The sequence below is a fragment of the Lonchura striata genome, chromosome 3 (assembly GCF_050655825.1).
Source record: "Lonchura striata isolate lonStrDom1 chromosome 3, ASM5065582v1, whole genome shotgun sequence".
Lineage (NCBI taxonomy): Eukaryota > Metazoa > Chordata > Aves > Passeriformes > Estrildidae > Lonchura > Lonchura striata.
Genome location: NC_140705.1, coordinates 18,223,306 through 18,236,123, shown reverse-complemented (window position 1 = coordinate 18,236,123; position 12,818 = coordinate 18,223,306). Strand labels below are relative to the sequence as shown.

The 12,818-nt window shown below is 38.1% G+C and overlaps 2 protein-coding genes across 6 annotated transcripts in view; one reads left to right on the top strand and one right to left on the bottom strand.

The window, feature by feature from the left end:
• Positions 1–1,673, bottom strand: part of EIPR1 (EARP complex and GARP complex interacting protein 1) — a 74,172-nt gene extending 72,499 nt beyond the window's left edge. For 2 of the 4 annotated variants that reach the window (XM_085574554.1, XM_085574555.1), the window contains exons 1-2: positions 1,581–1,673; positions 273–376 (exon numbers count right to left, since the gene is read on the bottom strand). In XM_085574554.1, coding sequence (XP_085430680.1) covers positions 273–338 — 66 coding nt within the window. In that variant the 5' untranslated portion in view covers positions 339–376; positions 1,581–1,673. The remainder of the gene's footprint in view (positions 1–272; positions 377–1,580) is intronic. The other 2 variants (XM_021551202.4, XM_021551203.3) reach the window with 1 other exon arrangement.
• A 75-nt stretch (positions 1,674–1,748) lies between these two features.
• The window catches only part of TRAPPC12 (trafficking protein particle complex subunit 12), a 49,195-nt gene continuing 38,125 nt past the window's right edge, over positions 1,749–12,818 (top strand). Inside the window, exons 1-3 of one of the 2 annotated variants that reach the window (XM_021551200.3) lie at positions 1,749–1,795; positions 2,520–3,727; positions 6,832–6,948. In XM_021551200.3, coding sequence (XP_021406875.2) covers positions 2,525–3,727; positions 6,832–6,948 — 1,320 coding nt within the window. In that variant the 5' untranslated portion in view covers positions 1,749–1,795; positions 2,520–2,524. Of the gene's footprint in view, positions 2,073–2,519; positions 3,728–6,831; positions 6,949–12,818 lie in introns of both variants that reach the window. The other variant, XM_021551201.4, reaches the window with a different exon arrangement.

Below are 12,818 nucleotides of genomic sequence, written 5' to 3'. Positions count from 1 at the left end.
GATCAGTTTTAGGTTACAGTTTCTGTATTAGTGTCTCCATTTTCAAAAAGTACAGAGATGCAGTTTGTTTTAAAGACACACGGGGAGTTAATGGAGATCAGCAACAGAGCCTTCATCTCTACGCTCCCCTTCTGACTTACACATAAATCATCTCTTCTTTCCTCACCCTCTCCCTAAGTGATCTGTATTAACAGTAATTTCCTTTTATTACAGCCACTTTATTTATGCATTTGCTTTATCCTCCTGCCAGACAACTCCAACAAGTTACATACTTCACAGGAGAGAAGAAGTGTGTAGCAGATACATGGTATGGGAGAGAGCAGGATACACAGGTCCATGGAGGTCCCAGACAACACACACTAGTTTTCCCAAATTCCTGGAAGATAGATTATATGTGACTTACTAGAAATGAGATATGAATTTTATTAAGTACAGGATATATATTCTCTTCTGCAAAAGAGATTTAAGTATAAGTTTCATTAATTTTGAAGTACAAGTTACAGCCATCTCAAGCCAAACACATAATGCAATCATATACAAAATTTACTAATGAAGTCTATTGGTATAGTCAGAACTACAGAGCACACTATTCAGTACACTGGACATTTGTTACAAAGAACCTGTGTATGTTACTTTTCACAAATACTTTAGCAAAGGTGCCAAAAGAAAAAAAAAAAGTGCACGTGTAGATATTTCTGTTACTACATCTACTGTAGAACGAACTGCTTTGTTAGAAGGTGCTGGTTTTTTTCTCAGGTATTACTGCTAGAATGGCTAGTGATGATAAGCCAGCCGCAACACATAACAGCTAAGTAATGCCCTTGGGCAAAGGCGGAGTGAATTAGGGTCCCTCTCACTCTGCTTTCCCAGAACTTACAGAATCCTCATTAAACACAACACCTGTGTTCCTCTAAGAAGAGGATCAGTAAGTTTCTGAGTTAGACAGTTCCATTTCCTTACAGCCATAAAATACAGATGTGATGGACAGATTTGTCATATGGGACAAATGCACATACACACATAGTACAGAGAGAGCCCACAAATTTCACACAGATTTATGGTAGGGTACAACCAACTAAAATTTGCAACTTACTAGAAACAAGTTTCGTGTTTTCCTTCAGAAAAGCAATTTTTAATTTTTTTTTCTGACAAGGCAGAATCAGGGATTTCTTGAACAGTGCTTTGGCACCAGTGCAGAGCCAGGCAAAGCCTTTTGCAGAGGCGGAGTGGGAGCGCTGCCCGGGCAGGAGCCCCGGCACCGCGGGGAGAAGGAGCCTGGCCGGGCCCTGCCCGCCCTGAGAACAGCGCTTGAGGCGGAACGACTCCCGGCCGCCGGCCAGCCACCCTCAACACCCAATGCGGCCGCCAAACGCCGCCAAACGCCACCAAACGCCACCAAACGCCACCGCAGCCCGGCGGTGCCCGTGGCGCCCCGGTCCCCGCTCGGGGAGCAGGGAGGACGCCGGTCCCCCGGGCGGGCTCTCCTCTGCCCCTCTACACACACCCGGCGCCGCCGCCAGCGCCTTCTCGAAGGCAGCACCGGTACCTGCCAACCTTCCCTAAACCTCCCTCTCGCTCACCTGGAACTCCAGCCCGTAAATCACCGGCGCGTCGTCCTCCATCGCGACCCCCCCAGCCCAGCCAGGCACCCGCCGTCGCGGCCGCTGCTTTCTGACCCTCGGCGCGGCCCGTCGCCGGCCGCTTCCGCAGCTGCGCTGGCGCGGCCCCGCCCGGCCCGGCCCGAGCGCAGGCGCAGTGCGGGCGGAGCGGCGCCGGACGCGGCGGCGGCGCGGAGGTGACGGGACGGGACAAAATAGAATGGAATAGAGTGGAATGGAATAGAATTAAACGGAGCGGCCGCGCGGCATGAGGGGCGTCCGGGTGCGCGGGTGCTCACGGGGCTGTGCCAGGAGGAGGCCGTGAGGGAGGCCGGGCTCGCCCCCGCCGCGGGTGTCCGGGCCGGGGCTGCGGGGGCTTGGCCGGCCCGTGCCCGGCAGCTGCGCTGCTGGCCGCCGTCAGCCCACGCTTCGCCTGGCTGGGAGCGGGACCGAGCGGTCCTTGCCGCCGGGAAGGCAAGTGTTGAGTCACTGGAACAGGTTGCCCGGGGAAGCTGGGGAGGTTTAAGGCCAGGTGGGATGGGGCTCTGAGCATCCTGATCTAGTGGAAGGTGTCCCTGCCCATGGCAGGGGGTTTGGAATCAGATCATCTTGTAAGGTCTCCTTCCAAACCATTCTCTGGTACCATTCTATGATACTGTTTCAAGTGGGAGGCATTTGGTCTTCAATCTCAATAGTTTTACGACATGTAGAAAAGATAAAGAGAAAATATTTTCAGGATTGATTCTGTGATTAAACGTTAAATGAAAAATGTCAAAGGGGAGATGTGAAATAGTGAAATTACTGTTTTTTAAAGCAAGAATTTCACTATTTGTATGGTACTTAGGAGTTTTGCTGTGACACCTGAACAATATGCAAGCAATAAAACTAATTCTTATTTGGTGGTGTCTTCTCCTTTTTCAGTTACTATGGAGAATAATGAAAGCAATGCTAAGGATGCAAAGAGCACCTCAGGTGAAGATGACAGCAGAGACATAGTTCAGCAGAAAACTCAGGATGAAGTTCTCTTTCATGAGGAAACCATTGATCTTGGTGGTGATGAATTTGAGTCTGAAGGAAATGAAACTATATCAGAGGATTCAAATAATTTTGTAGATAAACTTAATGAACAAATGATGGAGAGTGTCATTATTTCAGATTCCCCAAACAACAGTGAAGATGACACAGGTGAACTTGGTTGTCTTCAGGAGATAGTAGACCAAATGGAAAATAAAGATAATCAAAAAACACAAACAGAAGTGGATAAAGAAGAGTTTTTAAGTAATGAGAGTGAAACAGAACATGAAGAAACTCCTAAAGACATTTCTGAGATTGGAATGGATGATCAGGCATCTTTAAAGGAAGACTCAATTCAGGAAGTAGTCAAGGAGGAACCAAAGTTGGGAAACAACGTTCCTGTAGAAACAAAACCAAATAATGATGAGAGCACACCTGAAGACCAAATGTTGTCACCCAGTACTACCAAACCATCTTCTGAGGCTGAGCCCATTCCCGTGTGCACCATCTTCAGCCAAGCAAACAATGCTAGTTCCCAGCCACAGTTGTTCCTACCTGATGGTTTTGAGCCTCAGATGGTGAAATCTCCCAGCTTTAGTAGTATAATAGAGACTCCAGTGAAGTATAATCCACAGGTGGTTCAACCCAGTCCTAGTCTAAGCAAGTTCTTTGGTGACACTGTTAACACTAATACTTTAGCCTCTGATTTTTTTGATTCATTTACAACATCCAATTTTATTTCTGTCAGTAATCCCAGTGCAAGCTCTTCAGTTCCAGAACAAATGTCCTCTCTTTCTAATGGTGGAGATGGTTCTTCATCTAACCCTACTTTCCCTGTGCAAAATGGGAGACCTGAAACAGGTGGTCCCCCATCATCTCTAGAAATAACTCAATCCCCCAAGCCATTCTCACAAATCCAAGCTGTTTTTGCTGGGAGTGATGACCCATTTGCCACAGCCTTAAATATGAGTGAACTAGATAGAAGAAATGATGCTTGGATTCCTAGCGAGGAGACAAAAAATGTTCTCATTTCAGTTGCCACACAACAATACAGCACCGTGTTCATAGACAAGGAGAATCTCACCATGCCTGGATTAAAATTTGATAATATCCAGGTAAGAGTATATTACTGTATCTTCCTCTGTGATTATATTTTAAAAATAGTGTAGAAGATCTGTCCAATAATCTGTATGTCATAGTACTTCATATTGTTGCTGATGTATGTATTACTTCAATTCTAATTAGAAAATGCAGTATCACTGCTGCCTTGTACAGGAAGAGGCTAAATCCAGATCTCATTTATTCATCATGACATCGTGCATTGAAAACAAGTGTTGACAGTTTCTGTAGAAACCAAAGCTGTTTGTATTTTAAAGTACTTTATTTCTGGTCCTCTGAGTAAGATAATACATTTGGAATATATACACATCTCTAAGCTGTGCTATAGTGTCTAAGCAGACAGCTTTGTGGAATTCCCTGTTGTGATTGAGTGGGAAATAATTTCACTCATGTTCACAGTGGTCTGAACAATGTTGACACTGACTGAAATGGCATCATTTCTATCTTCCCTAAGCAATGGAAATGTATAACCTCTAAGAAAGATTGAGTGCTGCAGCAAGCTGCTAGGAAGGGATAACCCCAAAATTAAAAGAAAAAAGACTAGAGGAGATGACAAAGCAAACAATATAGTAGTGAAAAGTAATTTTTTGTCTTCTGTCAATTTCTAACAGATGAGAAGGCATAAAGCATTTTTTTTTCAGAATTTGGGAAATTTTACTCACACATATCCAGGATTTCTCAGTAGTTTTATCTTGGCTGCTCAGCCAGGCTAACCATCATGATGTTTTGGTTTTTTTCTTGAAACGGGCTAATCCTACTCTTTGGTATCTATGCCTCTGGATAATAGAATTGTTGTGTAGATAGATGGTGTTTAGAGTTTGGATGCTTTAATCCTTAATTATGCATAACAAAGACCATCAGTCAATAGTCATATACAAGCAGAGAGCAGTCTGCAATAACTTGATAATCTGTAGTAGCTATCAGAAGAGTTTCTGGGGTGAATCAGGTCCAGACTTATAGATGAATTATCCGAAAAATCTTGGGTTTCTGTCACAAGCAATAAATACCAGTTTAGACATACTCCACACTGCTGCTGCCTCTTGGGTTTGCTTTATCTTAAAACATAAGCTTGCTATCACAGAGCCAGATAATTAGCGTGAAACAAAACACTGTAAGAGGAAGCTAGCTATTCCTCCTCCAGTTGTACCCAAAATATCCATTAGACCTTGATGAGTTATTCCAGTGTGTACTCTTTCTCTCCTGACAGCTAATCAGACAGATGGAGTGATCCCTTCTCCAGTCTCCAAGGATGATGGCCTCCTTTTTGCAAGCTTCCTTTTTTACAATAGTTCTCTTTCACCTTCCTCAGCGCAGTCAGGGATTAAAGGCTTGTTTCTGCTATTTATTTCCTAAATCTGGGCAAGTGCAAATATGCAGATCTACCATTTAGTATATAATTGAAGGGAGGATGTTTGACAAGGTCCGTATGATGTATTTCTATGAAGACTGATGTAAAATCATCAGTGCAATTAAAGGAAATCCTAATGCTTTCTTCATTGTTTAAGAATTATAAGAGTTTTCTAGACATGTTCACAGGGACAAGTTCTGAAGTGCTTTATGTTTAGAAAACTTTCCTCACTTTCAGTTACTGCTTTTTTGTGGTCTGAGTGCACGCCTTGACTGATTTGACATCTCCTAGTTTGGTATCATTGTTCCATAGTATTGCAAATTGTGCATTTAACTGTAACTGTAATTGTAGAGTGCTTGAAGTGTCAACTGAAATATTGTGGGAGGTATATTTTCAATGTTAAAAGTAACTTCCAACAAGGGTCATTACAGCTTTGGTAATAATAGTTTGCTAATGATGAATGTTAATGCAAGATGTTAAACGAAGCTACATGCAGTGGACAGAGAGGTTGGTTGAAAATGCATTTGCAGTGAGTGAACCTTAAGTGTGCTTCAGGGAAGGACTGAAATTTCACATTATATGCATTGATGAGCTTGGGACTTTATTTTTTGCCCTGCTTGCTCAAAGTGTATTGTAAGACAAGTCTTACGTAGATAAATCACACCAAGAAAAATACGGAATGATTTTTATTTCAGCTGCATGTTACCTTTTGACAATCATTTAAAAAACCATTGTTTTTTAAACTTACATTGTGTTGTGTATGGTAAAGATTGTCTGTAGCAGTGCTCTCAAAGTGACAGAAAAATCTGCTGCTTTTTATAGTCTTTCCATTACACTTTTTTTCATGAGTTCCTCTCTTCTGTCAGTGTCATTTGTTTCATTACATTCATTTTTACTGTTTCCTACACCAAAGGACAGTTGGATCAAAAGTACTGTTAGGGGGATTTAAAAAATCTTCTGTATTTATGTCATTTTGCTCACACTCTCTTTTCTTAATTCTTTGGGCTCTTCTGTCAGGCAGATCAGTTGTTTATTTGTAGGATAAGTGACATCATTAGAGGTAAAAAATTTCCATGTAGTGAAACAGTTGTTCTCATTCCTTAAGAAGCTAGACAGAAAACACAAATGTATTTCCCATCACTGTCCATGGAGAAAGTTGAAACACTTAATATCAATTGTCTTTGTCATAGCTAAGCTCTGCTGTTATTATATGCAGTTCAGTCTCTTTAGGCAGCTATTGAGCTCATATAACCCAGTTTCTCTGACTGATGACTGCAGCTAGTTACTTTGAAATTTGAAACACTTGTTGAAGGGTTGCTGTTTACTTTGGTTTATGATCTCTCAAAGTTTATTTTTGGTGGATATTTAAGGCTCACTTACTGTGTGTGCATGTTTATTTTCATCAATAGATTGCACCTTTCAATGTTAACATACATTACAAAAAATTTCTGGTTTTTATAAGATCTTTGAGGAATATTTTATTTTTAAGATTTGTGAATCATCTTATAAATGATCTTCTACAATAGTAGAAGAAGCAAATGAACCTGAATGTGTCAGTGCTAAGTGAAACCTATCCATGGAAGAAAAAATATAGCAAATTATATAGAGTAAATGTAGAAGTTTTCATTCCAATGCTGTATATACACATGCAGTTATATTTATTACACATGTAACATAACATTTTATTTTGCTGAAATAATGTTTTAAATAGTCTTGTTATCTGTTTTCTTTTTCTGTTCCATGAACACCAAGGGAGATGCAGTAAAAGACCTAATGCTTCGCTTCTTGGGGGAGCAGGCTGCAGTGAAGAGACAAGTTTTAAATGCCAACTCTGTAGAGCAGTCATTTGTAGGCTTGAAACAGCTAATTGTAAGTAACAATCATCATATAATATATATTTAATATATATTTAATATTGTCTCTCTCAAGATAATTGGGAGCTACTGACTGAGGAGAAACTGGGAAAAAACCTGTGTATTAGTCTGTTCCTGACCCTTCAATAGTACTAGCCAAACTACAATAGCCTTTAATGGGAATGATGCTGGGGTTTAACTATTTGGGTTTAAATCACATAGTAAACATTTTTTTACATACAAAAGTTACAAAAATTAATTTTAAGTGACTGTGAGTTTTTATGTAATGGTTACAAAACAGATTTTAATCATGTTTTTGTTAACCTGTGTATGTGCTTCAGTTTTCACCTGAATGTTGTACAAAAAGACATACAAGTTGCAAATGGCAAGCCAAACTGATATGATAATGTCAACTGTCTGATCTTTTACTTCAGTGCAGAAAACTAAAGCAAATTACTTCCAGAAGAAAGCTAAACTTAATCCTTTCAATAATGTAAATATTTCTGTTCTGAAAATAGTTGTCTAGCAGCCTTGTAAATCTTGCCTTGTTCCTTTAAGAATTGTGTAAAATTCATTACTATTATATGACTGAGCCTTAATCTGATGACATAACAAGATGGTTTGGATTTACTTTATTTCTTAAAAAATGGATGAAAAATTACTACAGAAAAGTAGTGAGGAATTATCAGGACAAGACTTTATTTAATATTTAACATCTTCTAATTTGATTGTGTGACTTTACATGTAATGCTCCAAAAGAGATAACCTTTTTTGTCATGTTAGGAGTAGTCTAGGGGGTCTCAGCAAACACTGTTAAAAGGAATTCAGAGGTAATTTTAGAAACTAAATATGAAAAAACAGATTGTGATCTCCACCCTAGACACGTGTTTTTCTGGTTTTTCTGTTTTACTTGACACGTTTTTCAGTGTTTTACTTGACTTGGGAGGGGAAAATAATCTTATGCAAAAGTCTTTTACACATCAGTGTCTTAAGTAGGAAAAACTTTTTTTTCCATGCTTACTTTCCATCTTCTGGAAGAGAATTTTTGATGTGTGGGAAATGCCTTTCTATTTAGCCTGGTAGTGGTGTCTATGCGAGATGTTCTTCTATGCTGCAGACTGTCTTGTACCATAATTAATATGCTGCTGCAGACAACTGTTTTTGATTTGAGCCTGCTCTTAAGCATCAGAAGAGTAGTGTTAAAGCTTTAGACTCAAGGCAGTGAAGCTAAGAGGCAGTCTGCAGCTGTAGGATATTTTGTTACTTATGGCACTTACCCTTACTTATGTTTTGTTTTTTTTTTTTTTGTTAATTTTGGGGTTTTTTTATAAAATAGAAACCATTCAGGTAGAACTTAGAATGTTCTTTGGTTTACAAGGCTTTCAGTCATTAGCTGTTGGCTGGTTTTGAGTATGCAAAATAACTTTCTTGGTGTCATTTGTAGAACTAATTTCTTTTTATGATGAGAATTAGTTGGTCTTTTTTTGTTCCCTTGCAAACATTGCATTTCTTGTTGAAGTCTAAATGTGGAAAATTTATTTCTGATTGACTACAGTCTTTAAATTTAAAGGGATTTTTGACTTAAAAACATTAAAATCCTATGCTAGATGATATAAACTAAAAAGATGTATGCTTTTTACATACATAATAGGCCAGAATGACATATAATAGCTACTCTGTTGCTAGTCACAAAGTTTACTTTCTTTATGAGTGAATTCATGACCAAATATATTCAGCAAAAGAATCTTTGAATGCAAAGGACAACTTGCAGGCAATATTTATATTAAGATCTAGTTAAAAACTTTTGAATATTGGGAATATTGCTTTGCAGTTTCCAGAAGTTAAGATTTTTTTTCCTTAGCTGTTTATTTGGTATCCTTTTGCACTACACATGACCATGAGATCTTTTTGTCACTCAATTCAATCCCTTGCAGCAACTCAGAAGAGTGTACTTTGAATGCATTTGCAGTGCAGAACAGAAATGCTTAGAATTAGGATAAATTTCACCTTTAGACTGATATCTATTATTTAGGTGTTTATGTGTGAGTTGTTGTCTGAACTCTTAAGTCAATAGAGAACTAATAGTACAGTTCCTTATCACAAGCTAAATTTAGATGGGTTTCCGTCTAAAAGTCCCAACACTTATCACAGACTGTAGGAAGACACTAGTGACAGCTGAAACCTAAAGTGAATGTTTAGTCCTGTTATGAAGAAATTTGTTAGGATAAAATTCTCAGATGATCTTGAGCAAACTCCATTGTATTATTGGGAAAAAAAATAAAATCAGTATTCTAAGCTGTCTACTTCAGAGGAAACTGCTTCCTTAGTGTCTCATTACTATTTTAATCCTGCGTGGATTGAAAAATATGCTCACCAGTATACCAAATCTTTAAACCACAGGTCTTCAGCTGCAATTCTGAAGCTTTCCTATTCTACAGTATGATTAATTTGGTTAGCTTGTTTGGCTGTTTTAATAAATACAAATACACTGCTTTTACTTTCAAAGGCTATTCCAGAAGTTCATTTAATCAAAGGCATTCTAATCAGTCCTCCCTCAAAATCTTTTTTCTAATCAAAGTTGTTTACAATAATTTAAGTGTTTTGGTCATCTGTTGCTTTTTAAGTAATTTTGTTTTCCTTAATATCGGCATCTTCTCCCCTGCTACTTTGTATGAACAGACTGCCATGGCATTTCCACTTCTCAGATTTTCTTTTTAAAGCAAAAAATAACCCTTCTCTAGCCACCTTATCATGGATGCCTTCATAATCATCTTTGGAGCTCTTCTCAGACACTCTCCCAATTGAAAATAATGTGTTTTTGTTATCACTGCTCACAACTCAGCACATTACATTGTAAATGACATAGGCCTTGTGTTTTACCTTTTCTATTGTTCTGATACTGTAAATCATCTGATCCCTGTTTAGTGATGTGGTCCGTACATATTGACAATGCCACCTCCTAAGTTACATCTACAAATTAAAATACCACCTGTTTTAACCAGGGCCACAGAGGAATACCTTATATTGGACTGTTTCCAAGTTGCATTCTCGAGCAGGACCTTCTCACATTCCTGTAAAAGTTCCAGTAAAAAACATTTAAGTAAAAACACTTCTGTGGGTAAGATGTAGTTAGTGCTTACAGCAAAGAATTTTGGAGACTGTTGTGCTTTTGGGGGGATCATAATGCAGGCTGCAAAAGCTTCCTCAAGTACAACTAATTGTCAGAAAACAAAATTTATTAAGAAGTTGATAAGCTGAACTTCCAAAGGAGCACTTTTTCTGATGAGATCACCAACAGTAGTATCATGTCTAAGATGAATAGCTTTTCACCAGGAGCTGAACTCCAATTGTTAAACTTGGTAAACAAAATTGTTCAGCATCAATTTGGTGTCTAGGTGGTTTGAATGAGATTTTTGCTAGTAAGCCAAAGATGGTTTATTGAACAACTGTATTTCCACATTTTCAGTTTCTTCTATTGGATGGGCAGCAGTGAATTGGAAATGCTCTACTGGTAGCAAAATGATTTGGAGGTGGTGTAGGTGAATTAGTTTTACAACTTTAGGGCTTTAAAGAGATGAGAGGCTGCTGGAGCAGTTCTGCACAATAATTCTATAATAATTTGTGAATAGAGTTATATATCTGTACTGGATAAGTATATTTCTTAACTGAAAACAGAAAATCTGGGTTTTCAATTTCTAAAACATTTTATTAATCTGGCATAGGAACGTGCATTTACAAACTAGAGCAAATAAATGTAAGCAAGATCTCATCACGGTGTTGCTTTGTTTTACATCCACAAATAGAAGGTGCAAGCTGCAATTATGTTGGTTCTTATTATTCCATATTTTAGACTATTTTTTTTACCCTCAATTGAACAAATAGCACCGTCTTGCTTACCAGAGGCCCTTCTGATGTTTGGAGTTGTAAGGTGCCTACAGTCAGAGGAATTCAATCTTTCAGGGTTATTATCATACTTACAAAAAGAGTGCAGTATCATGCCAATGTAAATATGTAAATTTTCCTCTAAATAAGGAATAATATCCTCAAGCTGCTAGACTAAGAAAGGGTTACTAGCTACACTTTCTTAAATGATGTATAAATGTTCTACCAATGTAATTTACAGGGGAGAAGCATGTCATAGCTAGTGGAGGAGGACATTTTAATCACTTTAATGGTGTTACAATGTAGAGTTAATGACTCCCTTTGAGTCTCTTTTATAAAAGTCATATATTGTTACTTTTGCAAGAGTAATGTTGTGCTTTTGCATATATTTTCAAATATAACAAACCTGGATACAGTAGTATAACATACGTATTCACTTTAATAAGTGATAAATTATCCTTAAAAATAGGAGAGGGGATTGTTCTTTTGTTTCTAAATCAGTGAGCATTTTCCTACAGTTTTATGGCTGATTTGAGAGAAGGTAGGAGCAGCACAAACTGTAAATATGTGCTTTTGGGAAGAGGTTGCATTTCTGTACTAAGAAGCAACTATTTATTGGAGAAAATGCCAGTGGTTTTCCTGAGAGACTGAATAAAGTTATAAATTGTCTTTGTGTATCAAAGGAGTTCCCTTTTCATCATTGAATACATTTTCTGTAGATTTCCAGTCTGCGTGCCTCTCTTTGCTTGACAGAAGAATTACATTTGAAATGTGTTTTACTGTGCAGTTTCCCTGTCTGTATGTAAACCTCCCCCAGGATTTCTGGTTTTTTTGAAGAACAGAGAGTCTGATGGGTGACTGATCTGCTTGGCCTAGCTTTGAGGTATATACAGCAGTTGGTACTGAGATGGTTTGGATTTTTAATTTTTGGTTATGTCTATGGATTTTTTAAAAAATCCTTTCACTAGATAAACATCTAGTCTAATAGTGTTTAAAAAGTAGAGGAATCATATTTGCTGGTGGCTTTCATTAAAAGAACAACAGTTTCATACTTTTTGGGGGAGTGGAAAGATGATACTAACATCGTGTGGAGAGTAGTTCTCTTCTTCGAGGCTGCTGCTGTGTTAGTGAACTATTTAGCAATAATATTTGGCTGACAGTATTTTTTCATAGAGAAATTAGTGTTTTCACATCATTACAGTTAGACAACCATATCCTGATCATCACAGAATAATTTTTTTTGTCTTTGAGAGTGTTCTTCAGTATTTTTAATGCTGTATCTGAAGCTGTAGTGTCCATATTTGCTTTGAGCCTATACTTATGACTTACAAACAAAATTCTGGTATAAGGAACCTGGATTTTTAGAACTGTGTGATTGTAGATCATAGAAAGCACAAAAATGCAAGACCTGCAAGGTTTTGAGGGACATTTGAAATGGATAAAGATTTCTGGTGGACTGGCAACTCTTTAAGTCTGGTACAATTTGCCTAAGATAATAATTTGTCCAGTTAATGTCAAATTAGAGTTGTACTGTGAGCAGTCTTCTATTAAGATTCCACAGAGAATTATGCTTCATGACCTTCAGGCAGCTGTAATTTTGAAATATTTTCAAATATTCATCTTCCAGCAAAGACTGTTTTCACAATAATTGTCACGCTTGCTTCTCTTGGCTGTCTTGTTCAATAAAGTATTTTTCGTCCATGCCTGAAATAGAATTTAAAGGATTGTAGCAACTGAATTGGTCATAAATGATCCATTATTATTTTTTGATCCTAACTCTCATTTTGGAAGAGAAGTTGAGCAGTTTTAGTTTAGCAGTTTTTTAGTTTTTGTGTTTGCTCCTGTTCTAAGGGTAATAAGAATGTAGTTTGTCTCTCCAAAAGAGGAATGAATTTCAGGTATTCCTTGTCAGTATCGTTCATCTTTTCCAAGTTGATACAGGTAGATGTTGAAGCATATAATAATGCATTATCACTTCCTGCTCTTCCATAAGAAAGTAGATGG